Source organism: Sphaeramia orbicularis, chromosome 9, assembly GCF_902148855.1.
Source record: "Sphaeramia orbicularis chromosome 9, fSphaOr1.1, whole genome shotgun sequence".
Classification (NCBI taxonomy): domain Eukaryota; kingdom Metazoa; phylum Chordata; class Actinopteri; order Kurtiformes; family Apogonidae; genus Sphaeramia; species Sphaeramia orbicularis.
Window position 1 is genome coordinate 16,869,667 of NC_043965.1, and position 23,760 is coordinate 16,893,426.

General features: G+C 35.9%; 1 protein-coding gene across 1 annotated transcript in view; it reads right to left on the minus strand.

Annotated features, from left to right (window-relative positions):
- The window catches only part of nos1 (nitric oxide synthase 1 (neuronal)), a 94,815-nt gene that overhangs the window by 64,350 nt on the left and 6,705 nt on the right, over window positions 1-23,760 (minus strand). Inside the window, exons 3-4 of the mRNA XM_030143960.1 lie at window positions 18,757-18,856; window positions 6,874-7,011 (exon numbers count right to left, since the gene is read on the minus strand). Coding sequence (XP_029999820.1) covers window positions 6,874-7,011; window positions 18,757-18,856 — 238 coding nt within the window. The remainder of the gene's footprint in view (window positions 1-6,873; window positions 7,012-18,756; window positions 18,857-23,760) is intronic.

The window sequence follows — 23,760 nt, forward strand, 5'->3', positions numbered from 1 at the left end:
GCTACAATGACATTGTTTTTGATCATGTAATAGATTGCTATACTATGTTGCAAATAAATGTTAATTTTAGACAACATTTAGTCTATATCTTCCTTCTTCTATATCTTCCCAAAGATAGAATCTCACAACTGCAACTTCTTCAAAATTCAGCTGCTCGAGTGCTGACGAAGACCAGAAGGCGGGCTCACATTACACCGGTTTTAAAATCACTGCATTGGCTCCCCGTGTGTTTCAGGATTGATTTTAAGGTCCTTTTAATAGTCTTGAAATGTCTTAATGGTCTTGCGCCTTCTTATCTTTTAAACTTGCTTTTACCCTATGAACCCTCGCGGACCCTGAGGTCCTCTGGCACTGGCCTTTTAACAGTTCCAAAAGCCAACACAAAAACCCATGGCGAGGCAGCTTTTCAGCATTATGCTCCTCGCCTCTGGAACAGCCTGAAGGGAACCTCAGGGCCGCAGAGAATGTAGAAATTTTTAAAACCAGGCTCAAGACCCACCTTTTTAATTTGGCTTTTAACTGATGCTTCTGTTTTATCTACTCAAAGGTTTTATAGTTATATTTAATATATATATCTTAAGATTCTTTTAACCAGTGCTTCTGCTTTATCATTTTAATGTTCAATATTTTTATTATTTTCATATGTCTTAAATTTAGCTTCTTTTAATCAGTTCTTTTATATCTTTTTAATGTTTCTTATTCTCTGGTGTTTCATCAGAGGGAGCCCTCCATGCCGGGGGGCGGCTGTGGACTCCGGGGGCTGTGGCGCTTTCTCCCACTGGGGTCCGCTCCTTTCTGGTGGGTGGGGGTCCCAGTTGGCCCTCTCCCACTGGTTGGGATGCGGGGCTGTGTTGCTGGTGCCTGCTTGCCGGGGTCGGCGGCTGCCTCCTGGTGCGGATGGCTCCCTGAGACAGCGCCTCCTCTTTTACTTTTACATTTTTGTTCTGGTCTACCCGTGCTCAGCCAGTCTTCTTAAGCATGTGTGAGCTTGTGGGTTTGCATATATATATGTGTGTGTGTGTGTGTGTGTGTGTGTGTGTGTGTGTGTGCGGGTGAGTGGGTCGGTGTGGGTGGGGGGCGGTACTGATTTTTAAACTGATATGTAAAGCACTTTGTGCTACAGTTTTTAATGTATGAAAAGTGCTATATAAATAAAGATTATTATATTATTATTATTATTATTATTATTATTATTATTATTATTATTATTATTATTATTATATAACACTGGGTTACAAAAAAAAATATTTTTTGCAAGTTGTCTAGGTTTCTTCAACTGAATTAGGACCATTTTGCACCGCTAAATCCAAAAATGACATCTGTTTTTCTCAGTCAGGTCAGGTTTTTTTGCTAATTTGATTTTTGAAAAATTTGATCTTCTCACAAAATTGATTACATTTTTGTAAACTTTATCTTGGTCACCAAGTTTAATACATAAATAAGAGTGGTAAGCACACTTTATGAAACTTGTGACTTGATTCCTGTTAGGTACAATGGTGTATTCACTGCAGATGAAGCAGAATACGTCAGGCTCCTTTTTGCAAGATCTTTTAGTCAAAGCCATTTCATTCACCTGTAATATTAAAAAAACCCATTAATCATAAATTGGCAAAAGTAAAATCTTCAGAACTCGTTTATTGCAAGAAATATGAAAGAATTTTGTATCATATGATGTGAAAATGCCCATAAATATAAGCAAAAATGTTAAAAAGCCAATATGTAGCATAGTTCAGAAAGTTGACCTGATTGAGCGAAATTAATGTGATTTTTGGATTCAGCACACCAGAATTATCCTAAATCAGCTCAAAAAACTTAAACAATAAATTTGTTGTTGACCAGTGTAATGTATATTATTATGGACAGAGGCAGAAAAGCCAGGTGTAGATTACTGCACAAAGTGAGAATTTGATTTTCCTTGGTCAGGATATGTACAGTCAGTCCAGCTTGGATTTACAAGGCTGACAATTAATACTGAACAAACAAGAACTCAAACTATGAATTATGAAAGAGCTGCAGCATCTGAAACTGACCACAATGAACATTTGACAGATAAACAGTACCACAGTGCTTCAGTTTCAGCTTCAGAGTTTGTTATGTCTTTTATGTATTATGATTGTCTCTCTCAACTCACCATATATTTATTTATTAGTAAGTTTTTTGTTTTGTTTGATTTTTTATCAATTACTAGAAATTTCAGTCGACCCCATTTGAATTCCAGGCAACCCCACGTAGGGTCCCGACCCCAAGGTTGAAAAACACTGAGTTAGACCATCTCAGAATACATGCTGGGTCCAATCAAACAGTAACACATCTCTGTCATGTAAGCAGAATAACTTAGAGTCGCAGAAAAAATTATTAGACCAGCAAAAGTCATCAAACACAATGGTTATGCAATCAAGTACTAACTCCTGTTTGTATCGCGTGACAAAACAAACAGAAAAGAAAACATGGAATGCCTAAAAGCACTGTTTTTGTCAGTACAATGCCACAACTATTGATGTAAGAACTGAAGTGATTTTGGTTATTATCAAGAAAACCATGGAAAAGGTCTAGATATCAGCTCTGAAATTAAACTCTTATGAGCTATTTTTGTTGTTATCATTATATTTGTCCAAACAAACATACCTTTAGTTGTACCAGGCATTAAAACAACAAGAAACTGAAAACAAGGGTGGTTTAATTATTTTTTCCGCAACTGTATATGCATGTATTATACATATTTGAGTAGGTATTTATAAGCACTTTAACATTATGCATAAAATTTTTAGGTGAAAAATGTCAAATTACTGCATGGACTGACAAATTTCACTGGTCTATAATTTTTTAGAAATGATTTGCTTCAGACATTAAATGTGCTAAATGTTACGTATTTTAATAAGATTAATTGGAAAATAAATGACAAAAGTGCCGGTTTGCTGATGTTTTCAAGGTATATGATTAAGTGTTATTACTCATATATATTGGTTTATGTACATTTATATAATAGTTTTATAAATCTTCCACTAAATAGAACCTGTAAAGTGAATGTATTCTAATGTGCAGACAGTGTTTTGAAGTAGATCTTGTAGCTCCGAGACAAATATTCCTTTTGAGTCAAACCCATTCTCTCGTTAATTCTTAAATTTCACATTTTGACCCAAGGCTGTATCTTGGAAAGTTCAGCCAACCAGCATTTTTGACTTGATTTTTCTTTATCAGTGAGTCTCATGTGGTAAAATTTCATTACTTTTATTCTGGAAGCATTTTCCTTGTAGACCAGTGTTTTTAAAGCTTTACCCAAACATTCAAAACATACAGTTCTCGACCGAAATTGATATCAAGTTGGACAAAACCTTTAAGATATTATGTTCAAATATGCTGAAAAAAAATTTTGGAGGAAAATATTGAAAAGTCTCTGTTTTATTGACATGAGAATGTGGTAACACATGGACAGGTTGCCATAGTAACATGTGGATGACTCTTTACTATTGTATGCGTCACCCAAAATGTCAAAAGCCAGATATAATCACAATGCTATATTTAATGTATTTAACACTAACAGTGTTATTTACAACTTGTGGTGGTCCATACTGATATAGGTAAATGACAAATAAAGAGTAATTTCTCTGTAACAGTTCACAGATAGTCTTTTTAAATGTAACCAGTGTATGAAATCACAAACTTCATCATTCAGAATTTTAATTTCTCAAACTAATAGACAGTCTTTTCATGTCTTTTTGTTCATTTAATGCAGCCTAGACTCCTGTTTAAACCAAATAGAGTCTGATATAATAGCTTTTACATCTCTCCTTGCAAGACGTCATATCTTATTTTCATGGAAATCTCCTAAACCTCCATCTATTTCACTGTGACTTAGGGATGTTATGTTATTTCTTAAATTACAAAAGATTTGACTGTCACTCCAAGGTTCCTCAGCTAAATTTCTTCATAAATGGCAATCTTTTTTGGATTACTTTCAATCTTTACGAACACTGCCTTGTGATTGATCTCTCACACCTCCACCCTATTCTCTATTTTGTGTTAGTTTCGGTGTTTTTTTGTCTTAATTCATTGTCTACCAATTATTTTCACGTTTGATACATCTATGTAATGCATAATATTTTAAACTAAGTACATGTATCCACAAGCTATGTCTACTTTTTTTTGGTTTTTGTTATTTATTTATTTCATTCTCTCTTTTCTATTTTCTGTTGGCTCAGTTATTTTTGTATATCACAGATTTGTTACCGCTTGTACTTAATTGACTTTCTACTGCACAGAGACTTTGTTATGTTCTTTTTCCTGCTGATATGATGATATAAAAGGCCATGTATAATGTATGCACTGTAATTCCACTGCTCAAAAAAAAGATTAAAAAAATAATAATAATTTAATGTAGCCGAGCAGAAGATTCGGAACTTCTCCTGTTCTGTATAAGTGGTATTTTAAAAAGGATAATAGTTACATAAAATACAGATCTTTAGCTAAAAAAAATGAGCCCACTTGTTAAATGATGTGTCCAAATTTACTTTTTCATGTTGATGTTCAATTTTGCTTGATCAGACCCGACAACCTGCTCATTTTGGGTGATATAGTTTCATCAGCACTGGGAGGTTTACATGTCTATAAATGTAATTTGTTACGCTTTGTTTCAGATTACTCAAAGTGAGACTCTGGATTCTTATTTTGTAACAGTGAATATGTTTACATGCACACAAAAACTCCAGGTTATCAGATTATTCAAGTGATTGTGTAAACAGTGTAATATGATGCACTTTATCAGATAATGGCAGTTTTATGATTATGAGAAATGGGATTAACACCTAGATTTCTCCTCTATACTCTCACGTAGTCATGCATGTATGTCTGTTTATCTGATTAAATTTTTTTTGTTTTGTTTACATCTGTCTAAAAAAAGGAAAAATAAATAATAGAAAACAGAAGTAATGTAGTCATAATGTGAGTGCAAGACGCATTGTGAATCTACCATCACTACTACATTAGTACTTTGAAAAAAATCCAATAATGGACTGAATTTAAAAGTAAACCAGGGTTTTTCGATTATCGTAGTTCTAAATTGCATGTAAACACATCAGATCTGATTATTACAATTATCTCGATTATTCCCAGTCATCAGATATTTATGGTCATATAAACAGGCTCAGTGTGACTGAACATGACTTTCACACAATACTGACATTAGTCTGAACCCAGGTGTTGCTTTCATTGTATATGAGCGCTATCATATGTTTCCATGTTATAAGTATGGAAACACAAAAGCAGGTTGACATTTTATTTTCTGCAATATCAAGTTAGAGTGAAAACCATAAAAAAAAAAAAAAAAAATTGTCCTCACTTGGTTTGTGCAGTACATTTGTTGCCTTGTAGCTAATCCTCTTAAAATACAAATGGCAGCAGAAATGACAAATTCAACCTTGTTTGTTTCCCTCTGCATGAAATAGGAACGATTGCCCGTTGTCAACTCAATCCCATATGTCATGTGTGTAATCCATTTAAGTGATCTAACAGTTTTAGAATGTCACTGCATTGTGATTACCATCTATGTAAACTGTAACTGTGAATGAATTCAATCACTACAGTCTGAATATACAACACTAGCACATGTATTCAGTTACACCCCAGTTATGCTATTGTACTTATTTGCATTTTATCACTCAGTGTCTGCGTTTTAGGGATACCGTCCAAAACAATATGGGCTAAACCAACAAACCCAGAATTAAAGTTTCAAATGAGTAAGTAAAGTTGTATATATCTTTCTTGCAACATTCCATAACACTGTACAATAAACTCATAAATCCATTTGCACTTAAATGTTTTTTGCACATTCCCAGTTGAAAGATTTCAACTGTTCTATTTCAGCACATTACAGTTATTTTTCAGAACATTACAGTTATTATCCAGATTCTTCTAGTTGTTTTTTTTTTTTGTTTTTTTTTACCATTGTTGGTATGTAATTATTACCATGTAACTGTTAGCTGTGGTAACACCACCAGGCATGTACTTTGGTTCTATTTTTTACACACATTTTGGTTATACAATGTCAAATGAGTTCAGTCTAATTTGGTTTAGGCCTATTTTGTTCATTGTTCTGGCTTGAAGTCAAAGGAAAGGAGTGAGTATTTAAAATGTTATTATGTTAAGTTATTTGATGATGAGAATGGGAATGGGATTAAATACATTTTTCTTCTTCCCACTCCTTTTTGAGTATAGATGAATGATTTTTTTTCCTTTGGAATTTTGAATTTGCATGTATTCTGTAAATGTTCGAAATAAAAGAAAAATGTAAATAGTGTACAGAATTTGTTGTTTTGTTATATTTCTATTTACTCATGTTTGCTGTGATATTATTGTTACTGAATGTGTACCATGCTGCTGCTACACTGAAATTTCCCAGTTTGGGATAAGTAAAATCAATCAATCTATCTATCTATCTATCTATCTATCTATCTATCTATCTATCTATCTATCTATCTATCTATCTATCTATCTATCTATCTATCTATCTATCTATCTATCTATCTATCTATCTATCTATCTATCTATCTATCTATCTATCTATCTATCTATCTATCTATCTATCGTAATTTCCTGGATTGCATTAAAGTTGCATCATAACAGGTGTTTTTGTTTTTCAGGTCACTTGCTGTCACTTGTTTTAATGCGTTTCAATTTATTTAAATGTTACAAGTCATAAAAATGATATAACTTGACGGATTTATTTAATTTATTTTTTATTTAGCTGTGCAGTCATTTATACATTTTTGACACCACATTCTTTCTCATTAGATGCCATGATAGTTACCTGATATACGCAAGTGAAAAAAGCAAATACTGCCACATGCTCTACCATTAATGAATCTCCATATTTCTTACCTTGCTGGAGCTGTGGTGGAGCGTGTCGCTGTAGATGGTGCCAGTCTCCCAGTTTTTGATCTTAATGAAGCGGGGGCATTTGGAGGGACTGCCATTCTGCAGTGACTTGGTGGGTGAGGTCCTGCCCTGGGCCGGAGGCTGTGAAGAACACACACAGACACACACATTTACACATGATTCATTACTTCATGCCTTTGAACATTATACGGCTAATGATTTGTGACCTCTGAGCCACCTTTGGTGCCAGTTCTCCATGTAGTTGTTGATGACTGGGAGTCACACTGAGGTTAGCTCGATAACAGACACGACGCTCCCGCTGAGGAGCAATGGATTTTAGTGCTATGACTGGATATTGACAAGCTTAAGATGGGAGTATATTAGATGTAATATGTAAGCATTTGTAAGAAGGGTGCTCTCTGTAGACTCGCGGCTCTTTCTTCTCAAGGAAAATCAGTTTGTCATTGTGTATAATTCTCCTCAGACTTCGGTGCAAACACCACTTCCATTCTATCCTTCCTCCATTGCTGTTTTATTTCCCCCTCCAGGATGAAGGCAATCAGCATTTAACAGCAGGCTGAAGGCAAGCTAACTCTTGGCTCACTGGGTTTTCCACCACTGTACCTATTGACTGATGAATGCCTGCAATTTAACCCCACATCCAAATGTAAGCCTTCACAAAGAAAAGTGCAGAGCGATTGCCAAAGATCAGAGTAATCAATCCCACACCTTGGAAGCTCTTTCTTCATCTCCCTTGGCATTGTTAATCATACAGTGGAGCAGCTTCAGAGAAACAGTGTTACAATCACCAGCGCGTGCTAGAGAGATGAATACCAACGGTGTCATGCTGTTTGAGACCGTTTGTCATTTGATGTCCTCTCAAACAGCAGAAAAAGAAAACGAGGATGTTTGAAGTGATTTTGATTTTGCAAAGATGAGACAGGAGCTTAGTCGTAGTGTGTGTTCATGCTCCAACAGCAGTAGCCCCCACTGTGCCGCTCAGATTTGACACATTGTTACGACTTTGATTGTGGACAGCAAGAAAGATCATTGTACCGTAAAGACACTCTCAGTCCAACAAGCTTTGAAAATCAGATGTGGAAAATTAAGGCTTGAAGACATCAAAAGCAAACCAGTGCAGGATTTCAATAAGTCTCGTTCACTGACCAGAAGAAAAATCTTTGGCATTTACACTTTAAAAAGCTTTATAAATGTGACATGCACATTTCAGGAAAAAAACATAAATAAAAAATTCAAATCGTCTGCACATGTTGCTTTGTTTATTTTATTTATTCATGTGCACTGAGTTTAAAAGCTGGAGTAACTGTAGGAGGATGAACTACTGAATGACCACTAAACTGAGCAAAAATACAAGGAAACAGTCATGTGACTAGGCCTTAAAAAGCAACATTTTCATATGTTGATGCAAAGTTAAGAGCTGAAGTCGATTTGTGCTATAATTCACTTGAAGGTGTTAGTTAACGCAATTTCTAAGCAAACAGTACGAGTCAGTGCAAGGACTTTGGCACAAAACTGTCCGAAATCCACTTATTAACCCTTTAACCACAGAGATTATTCCAGGTAAACATGCTGCTGTGAATTTGCATCTGTTTCAGTGTCATAAAAGCTGCTGTGAGTATGTGCTTTTGTGTTCCTTTTCTTCAGTGGTTTTGCTTTACTCTGTGTTTTAGGGTCAAAACAGGTGGAATAACAGAAAAAGACAAAGACAGGAACTGAAATTTGACAGATAGATAGATAGATAGATAGATAGATAATTATTATTATTATTATTATTATTATTATTATTATTATTATTATCATCATTATTATTATTATTATTATTCACTTCATGGAGATAACATGCAAAAAAAAAAACATTTTGTAAAAAAAACAAAACAAAACTGTTAATTACAGTCTAATGACAATCAGCAATTGATTTACACTCAAACGTGTCACTGCAGATCAGGTTTATCAAGAACAGCCCAGTTACAGTAATGGTATAAATGTCAGTGTATGGGATGATGCATAACTGTCCACTACATGAGCTGATATGGAACTAAAACAACAAAATCCATGAATATACAAGAGAACAGCTTTGCATAGCTGTCCACTGGAGTGACCACGATGCATGAAAGGGTTAATTTATTCCAGAACCAACTAAAACTGTCATAAAAGCTGCTGTGAGTATGTGCTTGTGTTCCTTTTCTTCAGTGGTTTTGCTTTACTGTGTGTTTTAGGGTCAAAACAGGTGGAATAACAGAAAAAGACAAAGAGAGAAATTGAAATTTGACAGGTTTTTACTAAATAAGGCACTCAGTGTACATCAGTAAGATATTTAGGATGTTGAACATGAACTGTAAACAACAAGTATTTGAATTTTGGCCCAATAGTTTTTGTTTTTTCCTAAATCAGTTCAGCTGCTTTTTGGCACCTGGCTGAACTCCAAAAAGCAGTTACATGGTCAAAACTCGGTAAAAACACAGTAAAAAAAAAAAAAAAAAAAGTAGAAAAATAGAAAAATCACCACAACACTGGAAACAATTAAAAAAAAAAACAAAAAAAAAAAAACAAGGAAAACACTGTTAAACTAAGCCCAAACAGACTATTTTTATAGTGAGTCGGTCTCATTCACTGCTCTGTGTTTTACCCCCCCCCATTCCACAGGTGGCAGGCGGTGCACTGAGCATGCTCAGATGTCTATGGAAAGAACCAGGTCTGTTCCATGGGAAAGCAACCTTTGCAATCTAAAGAGCCATTTTAAGACAGAAAAAGAAAAACAAAACTGTCTGGAGCCAAAATATACCCTTATACCTTTCCTTAAACTGGTGACTGTTTGAGAAGCTCTTTAGGATTAGTTTGTACAGAATATGTGGAGAATAAATCAAAGTTTCAGTGCATTTACAGAACTACAAAGAAATGACTAGAAACTATAGAAAACAGTGATATTTGTCATTATTTTTTGTTTGATGCAAAAATCAACTGGTAAGTGAAGACTTTCTTTGCTATGGAGAATACAGATGACTACCTGAAATTAAGTGTTATAAAATTAAAAAGTAGTCAACTTTTGCTACTACTATTATTTTATTTTTTATTCATTTGGAGTAGAGTCTACATTTTTACAACTGCATAACATCAGCATCACTTTATTGCTATGGCAAAATGTGTATATAAAAAAAAAAGTTATTCATTTCCATTTGGTTTTTGGCAAACCTACATTAACAAATTTCCTTTTCTTATTTGTCAGACAGATGAAAAAAGAAGTGAATTCACCGTTTTTCCATCTGTCTGACAAATAAGAAAAAGAAATTTGTATAAGTTCTAACAGACAGTATGAACCTAATTGGACTAAAACTAAATTAAGCCACTGGAAAAGGGCCCATGAGCCATATGTGGCCCCAGATCCAGTCTGCCTACCCCTAGTCTAGTCTATCAGCACGTTTTGAGATGTATCTTATTGAGCTAACTTACATTTTTAGGTCTATTTAAAATAAATCATACATTCAGAACGTTCGCCGCAGACACGTCAGGGGTTAAAGGGTTAAGTCTAATGTCTTAAGTCCACACTGGCAGACCTGTATGCTTGTTTACTGTTACTTTTACCCACAGTACAGGGTGGGGAAGCAAAATTTACAATATTTTGAGGCAGGGATTGAAAGACAGTGTATGACCAATTAGTTTATTGAAAGTCAAGAGCATTTATTTGCCACAAGAAAATTGACATAATAGAAAATGTTTTTATTCTATGTGTCCTCTTCCTTCCTCAATAACTGCCTTCACACGCTTCCTCAAACTTGTGCAAGTGTTCCTCAAATATTCAGGTGACAACTTCTCCCATTCTTCTTTAATAGTATCTTCCAGACTTTCTCGTAATAGTTTTGCTCATAGTCATTCTCTTCTTTCCATTATAAACAGTCTTTATGGACACTCCAACTATTTTTTAAATCTCCTTTTGTGTGACAAGTGCATTCAGCAAATCACACACTCTTTGACGTTTGCTTTCCTGATTATTCATATGGGCAAAAGTTTCTGAAAAGGTATGGATAATAGTGTTAGGTATGATTATGACATCAATATATGTTTGGTTTCAAAACAATTGACGTAGTGCCTGCTGAGAAAAAACAACTAAATGTTCATTGTAAATTTTGCTTCCCCACCCTGTAGATTTTAAGTGTCTCTTTCTTCTCTGTCTGTTTACACCAGTGCATCCCTTCACTTAATACTCAGTTGTGTAAATAATCACTTTTTTTATATTCCCTGTACTGGACAGCTTATATAAAGGACTGACAAATGAAACAGGAAAAGGTTTTACTCATAAAAGTCTTAGTCTAGATGAGTGGAATCCATGAAGATCCAGTTTTGCAGATGTAGTAGCAACTGTTATTTAGCAAATACCTAACTGCACTTTATTGCACTGTCTCTTTGCACTTCACTCTGCTGTTTGCACTGTACTTCAGCGTCTACTGTGTATAGGCTAGGTTAGGTTGTAAATATGTGCTATTATTTTATGTAGGTATTTTAAAGTTTAATTTTAGACGTATATTTTACTGATTTTAAATTAGCCTTAGTTTTAGTCGTTTTTAATGTATTCATTTATTTATTAGTTATTTATTTTATTCATATGGCAAATACGGGTCCTCAGAAACCAGTTTTGTTCTCTTCTTTGTGATGGAATGACAAATAAAACTCCTTTGAATCCAAAAATTGCAACTTTAATCTGATCTTTATTATCACATTTTACATGTTTTACATCAACAACTGGATGTGTTTTATGGACTTATGGTGCAGCAGGATATTGAAAGCACAGTAATGAACACAATTGGATCTGGAAACGGGAAATTATGTCATGGCTTTATAAGTGGATGGAAATAAATGTACAAGCTGTAATACTGAAACAGTCATTAGCTAAAAGACAAACCTCTGCTCTAACGTATTTTTGCACCTTTACTTTACAAAACTGGATGTTACATACACACTAGAGCTGTATTATATGTTATTTTATTTTTTAATTTTTATTAGCTGATGAATAACTAGCTTCAACCTGGACTTAACTTAACCCATAAAGACCCAGATACACACTAGTGACCAAAAGAATCTACTAATCTAAAATGTTTAATAACTGTAAAACCACTAATCCTATCAATACATGTAAATAATTAAGGCAATATGCAGTTTGTCATCTTTTCATGGTCATCAGATATGACCCATTTGGACGTGGAAACGCCATCATTCTTCCACAACATTGATTCACCAGTAAAACCTATGGAGTTTGATTAATGACAGTGGATGGAGACACTAGGTTTATGTTCAGTTAATGACATATTTTACTGGAAAAGTGACTTTTTCTCAAGTTTTCTCTGTTTTTGATACAATAACCCTCAAATGTAATCTCAGCATGATGATTTAAGTACATGATCAGTAAAATAAATATAGGAAAATAACTGATTTCACTGAAAAAATACAAAATGTAATATTATGGCAAATCACTTAAAGCAGGGGTGTCAAACTCATTTTAGTTCAGGGGCCACATTCAGCTAAATTTGATCTGAAGTGGGCCGAACCAGTAAAATAATAACATAATAATATATAAGTAAGGTCAACTCCAAAGTTTTCTCTATGTTTTAGAGCGAAAAAAGTAAATTAACATTATGAAAAGGTTAACATCTGCAAACTATCTTTTCAAAAGATGTGAATAATATAAACAAACTGAAAAAAAATAAGTAATTATAACAATATTATGCCTCAGTTCATCATTTACACATGTACATTATAACTTACAGATCACAGTGGATCTACAAATACACAAAACATTTAATAACAGGCAGAATCTTGTTAAAATTGTACTTCTCTTAAAACATTTCAGGTTTTGTTCATATTTGTTCAGGTTATTCACATTTTTTGCGAAATTATACTTTGTTTTAGTGTAAATATATGAAAATATTTACATTCACAAAGAGAAAAATTTGGAGTTGTCATTATTTATATGTTATTATGATAGCATTTGACTGGTCCTGCCCACTTGAGATTGAATTGGTCTGAATTGGAATGTGGAACCTGAACTAAAAGGATTGTTAATATCTTAGTGTAATTTTTGCATTTCACAAATTCATCCCAAGGGCTGGACTGGACTCTTTGGTGGGCTGGATTTGGCCCCCGGGCGGCATTTTTGACACCTGTAACTTTAAGTATAAAGAGAGAAAAATTAATTTGGGAACTGCCACAAAAGTAGCACTGAGTCTTTATGGGTTATAACAGAACAACCAGACCTCACATAGGCACTCAACCAAAGGCCTTATGTGCTCATTGAACCTTTAAATACTTAAATATTCTGAACCTTCGTGTCTAAAAGGTCTTGTTACTGTGTTTTTTGATCCCCTATTTGAGTCTGGTCTGTTTGACAGGGAATGTCTGAAGCCGCTGGACCGCATATATAATTACATCTTGTATAATTCATTGTCACACATCAGGCATCCGGGCCTGATGTCAAAAATAAGGTGTGGATGTCACAGAAGGGAGTCCACATGGAGCTCTAAATGAAGATAATTGAAGCTAATCTGATGAAGATAATTTCATAATGGGGCGTAATCACCGAAGTCTTTCTGGTAAATGCAGTTATGTGTTAAAAGTTCCTCATTCATCTATCAATTAAAACTTAAGATGGGAAATGTAGATGATGACTGCAGGACAGGGGGTAAATGGGAAAATCTGAACAGACCAAACTGAGACTGACTGCATGAGAGATGTGATTCATGAAACATTTAGATTATTTAGACTTTTTTTTTTTTTTTTTTTATGATGAGTACATTTATAGATCAACTACTGGCTTCTCATTCGTTGCTGAATAAGCTACAGCGTGGATAAAGGATCAAAAATGTCACTGGTGCAGAGCCACATTCCCAGCTTTCAATGGATCATCAAAGGTGGAGTCTGGGTCTCCCCTCACTGGAGGAATCTGACAGAACATTCTGCCACCTTTCATTTGCAACAGGCTTATTAAACATTAAATTATGCAGGAGCAGGAGCTCAAGCTGGAGGCACATGGACAGTCCTTCAGCAAAAGTGAGAAAACTAATTTGCAGGCCATCGACGTGTCACTTGAAATCCTGGCAATTTAATAAGGCTAAAATTTGACTCTATTTTCTGAAACTATTTCACTCACACTTTTATTTAAAAGAACTTAATGTGTGACTTCAGCTAACTGAACTAATCACTTGGTGATGAGCCATCTAAGTGTTAACCCTTGTGTCTAGCAAGGAAATTTCCTGCTACATGAGTCATGCACCAGCACTGGACCGACGGATGGACGGACACGCACACACTTTAAAACAAATCCTGTCACATGTATATTCAGCTTTCATTCTGAATACAGAGAACCCAGTATTAGTAGTTTTATCTCTATTAGATGAGACAGCACAGTCAACCAGATTCATTTGAATATGGGTGCTTCTATGAAACTGGTCCCTAAAAACAGGACAGAGGGGCTAAAAATTCAAACCAGATGTAGACTAATGTTATGAAACAAGTTTGGAAGCACTTTGGGTCTATTTTAAAAATAAATATTTACTGAGATAAAAGAACTATTTTTCAGATAAAACACATTTTTATATTACTTTTATATAAAAATCAGCATGCAACACAGTAAAAGGGATGTAAAAATGACGTGCTATTTTTTCAACTATCTTTACTCTCACAGGTACATTTTTGGAATCTAATTATACAAGGCAGAGTGTTCCACAAAAATGACTGCTGTTGCAAAATCACTTGCAATTTATTTGTGTTTAAGTAGGTACGGTTCCCATGTAACACCAGTGGACACAATGGGTTACACACGAAACCTGGAATGAGACTGAGATTCATAAAAAAAAAAACAAACATGTCTAGATTAGAAAAAACACTAGGATCCTCAAATTTAACAGTGTCTTTATTTATAGCAGCATATAAGACCATTTACAGCCATGTTTTCCAGATCAAATACACTGACACCTATGTAGCTTTTCATGTCCTAAATTTGGGTCCTATTTTTGGCCCCAATATTTGATTAAAAATTCATTAATTTTGGGAAGGCTCAGAGCAAGAGTATATTTTTTGCATTTATCTGAGGTCATCATTAGGTACATCCTGGGGGGAAATATGTCTAAATTTCTCCTTTATTAGTGGGTCTAAAACAGTTGACAAAGTGCCAGGTACCAAAATAAACCTAGTTTTACAGAAGCATCCATATAATATAGAGAAATAGGCCTGGGTGTTATTGGTGTTACTACGCTTTTCATTTTAGGATATTAAAGAGTTAATAAAGGTGTTCTTCTTTAAACAGTTACATTGGTTCATACCTTAAACTGTATATAATTAATGGACAGAGGAACCGTCACATCACCCACTACTGTTTGCTTTGAAACCAGTAGCTTGTTTTAGCTTTTTGGAGCCACAAATGACCATATTTGGACAAAAGGGGCAGAGCTGCAAGACCCTAAGAGGTCAGAGGTGCACTAGCTTATATTGATTCAATAAAAGAGTAAACTTTCTCATGCACTGTGTAAGAGTCATTTTACAGTCTTGTTAGTGGAAGCTCCTATCCACAACTACAGTGAAGCAGTAAAATGTGGTTTTTTTTTAAATATTAAATAAAAAACTCCAGCTTGGGAAGCAAGAGAGCTGTCATACAGACCTGTCAGTCAAACCCTGACATGGCAGACAATCAGAGCTTCTAAAATGACACCGGATGGTCTAGACCTACAGGTACCTCCAGCAGCATGTCATTCTATCTGAAACTATCTAGTCCACTGACAGTTAATGTTGGCTAATCCATGGGTATTTTACTTCACATGCAGCAGGTCCAACAGGTAAACAAAAGGCACACGATGTCATATGAAACCTCAACGACAACACCCTCTCACATTTCGACAACCCCTAGAGCGTCATTTTTCTGTAGTAGTAGTCATGAATACATTGCAGTGATTGCAGGTTTGTTAAGTTTAGACAACAAAATAAAAAATAAAACTTGGTAAGGGGTAAAGCGTAGGGGTTAGGGCAAAAAATAAACAGCAAGAAACAGAACACAAACCCTGGTCTCCTGTCTGTAAGTCAACAAGCCTACGTGTTCCTCCTCCACCACTTCATACTGAGGTTTTAGCTACTTAACTATTTAATTTGGCTGATGTTGGCAATTTCTAACATCTACCCAGATAGCAAAATCATTATGTCTTAAATCTGGCCCAAAACTGGCATGCCATTTCGGCAAAGTTCTGGGCAGATGTATGGGCCCTAAATGGCCCAAAATAGACAAGCCAAAATCAAACCAGAAGGAAGCCAAAATTCCCCCCAAACTAATTACGGACTTCCAAAATATAGCCATAATTGTCCAAGAAAAGCCCCAAATCCCTAAAATCCAACCAAAAAGTAGCAAAAACTGACCCAAAGAGAGGCCAAAAGGAGGCCAAAATTCACCCAAAATTTGTGTTGGTCATGCTTTTAAAATGAAGTGGGGTTTCTTCTATGTAGAAATTCCCACTCTTTGCGCAGTGTTTTGGCTTTACAGAAATATGCCAAAACGCAACCAAAACACATCCATATATGGAATAAGATATTGCCACTCTTAAGTCAATCTTCTGGCTTACCATAAACATGCCATACCATCCCTATACTTGATCCTGCTCTTTGCCCAGTCTTTTGGTTAACCAGACATATGCCAGAACTCAGCCATATATTGGTGGTGCCTCTATATCTATTATGGATAACCTTAATCATACCATAGTTAAGCCTAAAGGTTTTCATAAAGCCAAAAGAAAGCCGAAAATGCCAAATGTATGCCTTAATACTGCCAAAATATTTGCTATCTGGGTAAGGACCAAGACTTACTTCTATTGGGTTATGTGTTTTGAGAATTAACACCAGAGGGATGTGGACTCCAAGGTCTCCAAACCAACTGGCACTGTGTAGTGACTTGGGATCCAGAAAACCACTTGAGATATGAAACTGCTCATTCAGAACTCCCATTAGCTTTCTGTTCTATTAGCAAACAACCATGTGATGTTTTTTTTTCTGTTCCATACTACACAACTACACTATTTATTACCACCACCAAGGAACGGCAGAGGTTATATTTTCATTGGGGTTTGTTTTATCTGTTTGTTTGTCTATTAGCAAGATAACTCAGAAAGTTAAGGAAGGATTTTGATTAAATTTTCAGGAAATGTTGATACTGGCACAAGGAACAAATGGTTAAATTTTGGTGGTGATCGGGGGGGACACACACGACTGATCTGCCTTGACTGAGGTCTGTGCTTTTCTGGTATTTAAATATCTTAGTCTACATTTGGAAAACCCACTATGTGAGCTTTTGCAGATACTGCATTTGCATTGATCTCCATCTCTACCAGGAGCAGACGACCAGAAAGGACATATGGCGTCTTATCCTACATCATGCATGCGTCGTCCTACTTCTTTTCTCTTATCGACACACTTATTCTCAGCGGTGTGCATATTAACACTCTGCTCCCCAGAGGTCTGAGGGGCTGGATCATCTCAAGAAGGGCCACATTTGATGAAGAGACGAATCAACAGCTGCACGCATTCATTAGGCCTCCTGGAACAATTTTGCTTCATCCGGTCCCATTGATGGGGGCTCGAGTGACGTCGTGAGCGAGTGGATAACACGGACCATGTGCAGATTACACTTGTGCTTGTTTATCACAGACACTCAGACCTGGGACCAGACCCTGTTCAGTGTGGAAGGTTTAAGCTGGATTTAATGCTGCACCAGCTCTCTGCCGGAAGGCTCTAATGCCTAGGTGATGGGATCTTGAGCTTTATTACTATGCGTAAAGAAGCAACACGGATGTGCGTGCTCAGTTTCTGAGAGCAGGGAATGGGCCAATAGTGTGGATTATGGTGCAAGAGACTCGGAAAGAGGAAACCATCAACACACATGCATTACACAGCGACAGAGATTCATTGAGCACCTCGGCTTCTGACCACTTCCAAAGACACGCACAAACAAAGGCTAAGGCTACGTTCAGACTGCAGGCAAACGTGGCCCATATCCGATTTTTTTTGGCCCATATGTGACCTGTATCCTATCTGTTAAAGACAGTTTGAACAGCACAAATTGGATTTTTTCAAATCCAACCCAGGCCACTTTCATTTGTGGTCCTAAATCTGATACGCGTCTGATATTTTTACCACCACCAAGTGTAACGGCGGAGGTTATGTTTTCATCAGGGTTTGTCTGTCTGTCTGTTAGCAAGATAACTCAAAAAGTTATGGTTGGATTTTGATGAAATTTTCAGGAAATGTTGATACTGGCATAAGGAACAAATGATTAAATTTTGGTGGTGATGGGGGGGGGGGGGGGGGTGTTGTTTGTTTGTTAGCAAGATAACTCAAGAAGTTATGGATGGATTTTGAGGAAATTCTCAGGAAATGTTGATACTGGCACAAGGAACAAATGATAAAATTTTGGTGGTGATCGGGGGGTGGACTGATCTGCCTTGGTGGAGGTCTGTGCTCTGAGTGCTTTTCTAGTTTGCAATGCGACTTCAGTCTGAATGGCTAGGTCGCATTTATCTGACCTTGACATCATTGAAATGCGACAAACGTCACAATTCTTCACTGAGACGAGATTCCTCTTTCGTTACTTCCGTAGACACAGTGCGTGTCTGCGTGGTCACGTATTACGTCAGGACCTCTTGAGCATGCGGGTCACTTCAGGGTCGCATTAAGTTCATACACAAAACTGATAAAAGTCGCATTAAATGTGTGATATGAACGAACACACAGACTAAAAAAAAAAAAAAAAATCGGATTTCACCAAAACACCTGCACAAATGAATGCACGCTCATGATTTCTCTAACTCTAAATTATTTAAGGATGGAACATTTGTTTTCTTTTACCTTGTCAGTTTCAGCCTTGAGCACCAGCGGCATGTTCTCCAGCGCTCTGTCATTATCTGCCAGCTGAGGAGACGTACCATTTCCCACGGTTCCATGGTCCCTGAAAGTCACAAACAGGTATTTGCTTTAAGTGTGGGAGCTTTCAATTAGTTAAAAACAAGTCTTTTAATTCTCAGTTGCACAAAAACATGCACACACATTAAAACATAGTCAATAAACTTACTTTCTTCCTTTTCTGGAAATAAATCAAACCGGGTTTGGGGATTGCTTGGACAATTTCTGAACAGATTGCACACCTACCCACAGTACATGAGTTCTGTGTTCAGTACAGACATGGGTATGCAAAAACAAAGGTTGATTGAAATCTTTTAGTTTCTCCTGTGTTGTTGTTGTCTTACAGAGCGCCAACTTTCCCAGCATGTGGTCAGCCTCAGCAAATTCTCACCAAAGCTCCCCGACTGCATACTCCATGTAGGAAAAAAACCCCACTCTGTGCTCATATTAGGTCCGCTACAGGTTATTCTGACAAAAACAAGCACCAAGTCTCAAACTAGCAGGGCAGAAAATTAGTTTGTTGGGAGGATGATTTGGTACAGCTTTATTTTAAATTACCTAAAAACAAAGAATCAGCTTCTATCTTCTATCAGAATACTGCTAATGCAATTTACAGTCACTAGGATGATTTATCTGGCAAAAAGATGAAGACTTTAACGTTGAAAGGGAAGGTTTGGATTACTGGGATATCCAGTGTAGGATGGTTTTCAAGGGATATTTTACATGATTCAAAATTTACACGTTATAAGACTATTTTACACCCGTCCGTTTTCATAATGACTTTACAATTTAACCCTTTCATGCATAGTGGTCACTACAGTGGACAGTTATTCTCCAGCTGTTCTCTTGTATATACATGGATTTTGTTTTAGTTTCATATCTGCAAACACATTGGATGCTTACGCACCATCTCATACCCTGCAATTGATAACATTACTGTAACTTTGCTGTTCTTGATAAACCTGACCTAACATGTTTGAGTGTAAATCAATTGCTTGTCACCGTTATTAGACTGTAATTAACAAAAATCTCCATGAAGTGAGTATAGACTCGTATTAAGAGTTTGTTAAAACGTGAGAAAACATCAGATTAACAGCAATAAAATATTTTTATTTCATCATTTTCACACAGTATATCAGTAAATACTTGTTTCTTTGCTTCTTTGGTGGCCAGTTTAGTGGACGTTTTTGCAACTCTATGGAAAACAGCTTCATAAAAAATGCCCAAAGAGGAATAAAAACACTCAGGAAAAAAAATCTTGATTAAGGTTCTCATAATTCATGCATGAAAGGGTTAATATATAAACACACTTTGCATGAATAAAAGTGTCTTCATACACAAATTATTAACTACCTGCCTTCGACTGAACTATAAGGATTTTTTTTCTTGTTTTCTGTCCACCATAGAACAGCTGTGAAGATAATCTTTTCTAGCTTTAGTCTGCGCTGTTAAATTTTGGCTCTTGTTTGTTGGTTTCTTTGATTACTGAGAAGAAAACAATTAAAATGTAATTTTAAAAAAAAAATTAATGAAAGAAAGAAAATTGTGTCGACTGAAATAAAAACAGATATGACAGTTTTATGAGACACGATCAAGATTACAATCAACAAAGCAACACATAAATAAAACTGAAGGTAAAATTAGCTTTTTCATTTTACCCCAGTATTAATGGCTCATGAAGTATGAGACAAAAAGACAAGAATTAGTGATTTGTCATTTGATGTCACACATATTCTTGTCCTACTGTCTCCATAAATCAAAATGTTCCTCATAATATATTAAAAAACTAAATGACAAGTAAAGAAAAACTCCAATTCCTCAAAAGAAACGCACATAAAACTAAGACTGAACTGAAAAAATAGACTGAAAAATCAAATAATTATCTCTTTTTATGGGACACTGTTTAAACAAAGCACCAAGTGAAATTTATAAAGGCACAAAAAAACAATAAATAAAATAAAAATGCACCTTAAACAAGACTCCCTGAATATAATAACTCTAAACTAAGATTATTATACTTAAACTGAGACTAAAAATAAACCTCAAGAACATACACTTATATTATCACCTATACCCTCTTGTAAAATGAACCAGAATTAAACAGGTAGAGCTTTTCCAAACTCATAATAACACCTCGGATGATTTTTTTTCCTCACTTTTCTACGTCCAAGACTGTTTAATCAGGTTTAATCTGCAAAAGAATCATCAGATTAATCTATGATGATGACATAATTAACACTTCAGTTTACAGTCACTTGCCACGCATCCCCCAAAGATTAGAAGAACAGGATCTGATTTGTGATAGATCTCAGTCTGAGCTGTCACTATGTGCTCCAGAGACTTAATGAGAAAGGGGAGGGGGGGGGGGGGATCCCTGGGCTGCCGCTGTCGAAAAACCACATAACATATGAATAAATACAGCAAACTCCGTGTCATGTGATCTCAAATTTGCTTTCCCACAATCGAAAAACACCCACACATCGCCTTCCACGCTCTCCTCCACCAATCTTTATCATGCAAACGTGTCCATGCTAATTGTAAACCCCCCCCCCCCCCCCCCCCCCCATGCACATCACACTGCATCTCTTTATTGTGTGGATTTGCACGAGCATATTTCATCGCCACAATTCAGATTTGGAGTTCAGACATGCAGAAACAATGACAGGAAGTTGCATGTGTTATTTGTCATCATGTTCTTACGCTGATGTGCGGCATTAGCCTCGTGCTGAATGTAAAAGTGGAACTGCTTCTGCTCGGAAAACAATCACTTCTAATGCACCATTCTGTTCCAGTCATCAAAACGTAATTTGAGGGATGCTGCTGCACAAATGTTTCTTTATTATTGGCCATTCTCTTTACAATAATCTCTCTCATTAGCATCTCCTTAGAACTCTTCCCAAAGGCCCTTTCTAAAGTGAAAATAAGAATAAATTAAGTTTCCTTTGTTGATCAAATGTCAAATAGCCTGTAGACTGAACGTATCCAAAGTCCCTGACATATAGGCGGTCTGATTAAAACCATCTAAACGGGATTTTATTTTATTTTTTACTACTCGGATGCGTTCCTTCCTTAGCCTTGAAAAGCGGTGCATCATGTAAAAGGGTATTTCTGAAAGGGAAGAGGTCATGCATGGATAGGTCAAGAATGAGATATTGATTCAACGAGACTGTGGGCTCAGTCTGATTTCAATCGGTCATGGAGGAGCACAACGGAAGATAACTGCGACGCCAATATCAACAGTACACTGTGCAGGCCATTTAGCCAAAGCAGGACGTGGAATATTGGTTCAGACTGTGTTGTGTAACCTTAGGGAGAGTTAGAGCAGAGCAAACACTTAAAACAAACTACAGGCAATCCAAGCCCAACATCCTGTAACTCATCCTCATTAAATGTTAAAAAAATAAATAAGTGCTTCCAGGATCACTACTTTGCTTGTGTAAAAACATAGCGGTACTTGACTTTCATCAATAAAACTGGCTCCGAGGACAAATTTGGGTTTATTTTGAGTTATAATGTACAAACTTTATTCGACGAAGCAACACTGTAGTGAATGATCTAAGAGGCAATTAATGGCCGTAAAGGGCTATTCAACTATATTTTCCAATGGGTCAAATTGTCAGAATGCTATGGACTGTGACATGTGTAGTATTTCTCTAATATTGAATGTACTATCACATATTCAACATTTTTATTTATCTGTTAACCTGTTGTGTTAAATTTCTACATAACACGTACCGTCACAGTATCAGCTGGCTTTTAGTGCAAGTAATGTAAAATGTAATCCAAACATTTATAACGACCAATATTGCTTTGTTCTCTGACCACAACAAGTCAAAAACAAACAATGGCCAATTTTATATTCAAGCTGAAAAACTAAAAGTTGACTAAAAGTGTGACCATGCTGAAGGGATTAAGGAACACCAGCTTCTTTGTTAAAGGCACTACGTTTTCATTAGGGGTGTAAGAAAATATCTGTTAAGCAATATATCGCGATATTTCATTTCACTTCACAATACTGTAACAATATTAAAAAGTACTGTCAATATTTTTTTTTAGGTATTTATTCAAATGCAGATATTGTGGAGGTTCATTTTTGTTTTTCTTTTTGTGTTTATATTGTATTTTTTATTATTTAACACTTTTATTAAATAATGGTAGTTCCTTAGTTGGGATTGAACAAAAATAATGTTATGACGTTAGTTGTGAACTAATAGAATATGAACATTTGAGCAGGATCTTAAACTGTAATGTCTGTAAAACATAATTTAAGTTTTAACACAGGAACATTTTGTGATATAACATTAGATCCTGTTCTGATCAAATAAAAATTTGTTTAGTATTTGTGCATATTTCCGGTGTAATTCCATTCTTCCAGGAAATAATCTTTAAAAAACAAACAAAACCAATAAAAAAATTGCCTTTTTAATAGTATCGTGATATATTGTATCATGGTCCTAGTATTGGGATTTGTATCATATTGCCAGGTTCTTGCCAATACACAGCCCTAGCTTTCATTTTGAAGCCAGTCTCTCTGGCCTTCAGTAAATAGTGGCAGGGCTGCAAAATGATGCAAAATCTCACAAAATTGCGTAAAGTGTTGCAAAGAGGCGTATGTATGCAGCTGTTAACTCTTTAAAATCTGACGTGTCATCACTGACACACCCTGCTCATATGCAGTTTGGATGGCTATAACTCTTTCACTGTTTGTGCAACTGGAAAAAGTCCAACGGCTTCTGTAATCTGAGACGTTGTGCTTTATTGGCTCATGGTAATTTCACTCACACCTGTACTAGAAGCTGGAGAAGAAGTTTTAGCAGTATTGTAACATGCAGTGAATAGTAAATGACTAATTAATTTTGACATTTCTAAGTGCTCCGGAAAAATTGGCAAAAGGAGTCACAGCATATGTATGTGATTTACACAGTTTTATCAACATGATTTATACAGTTT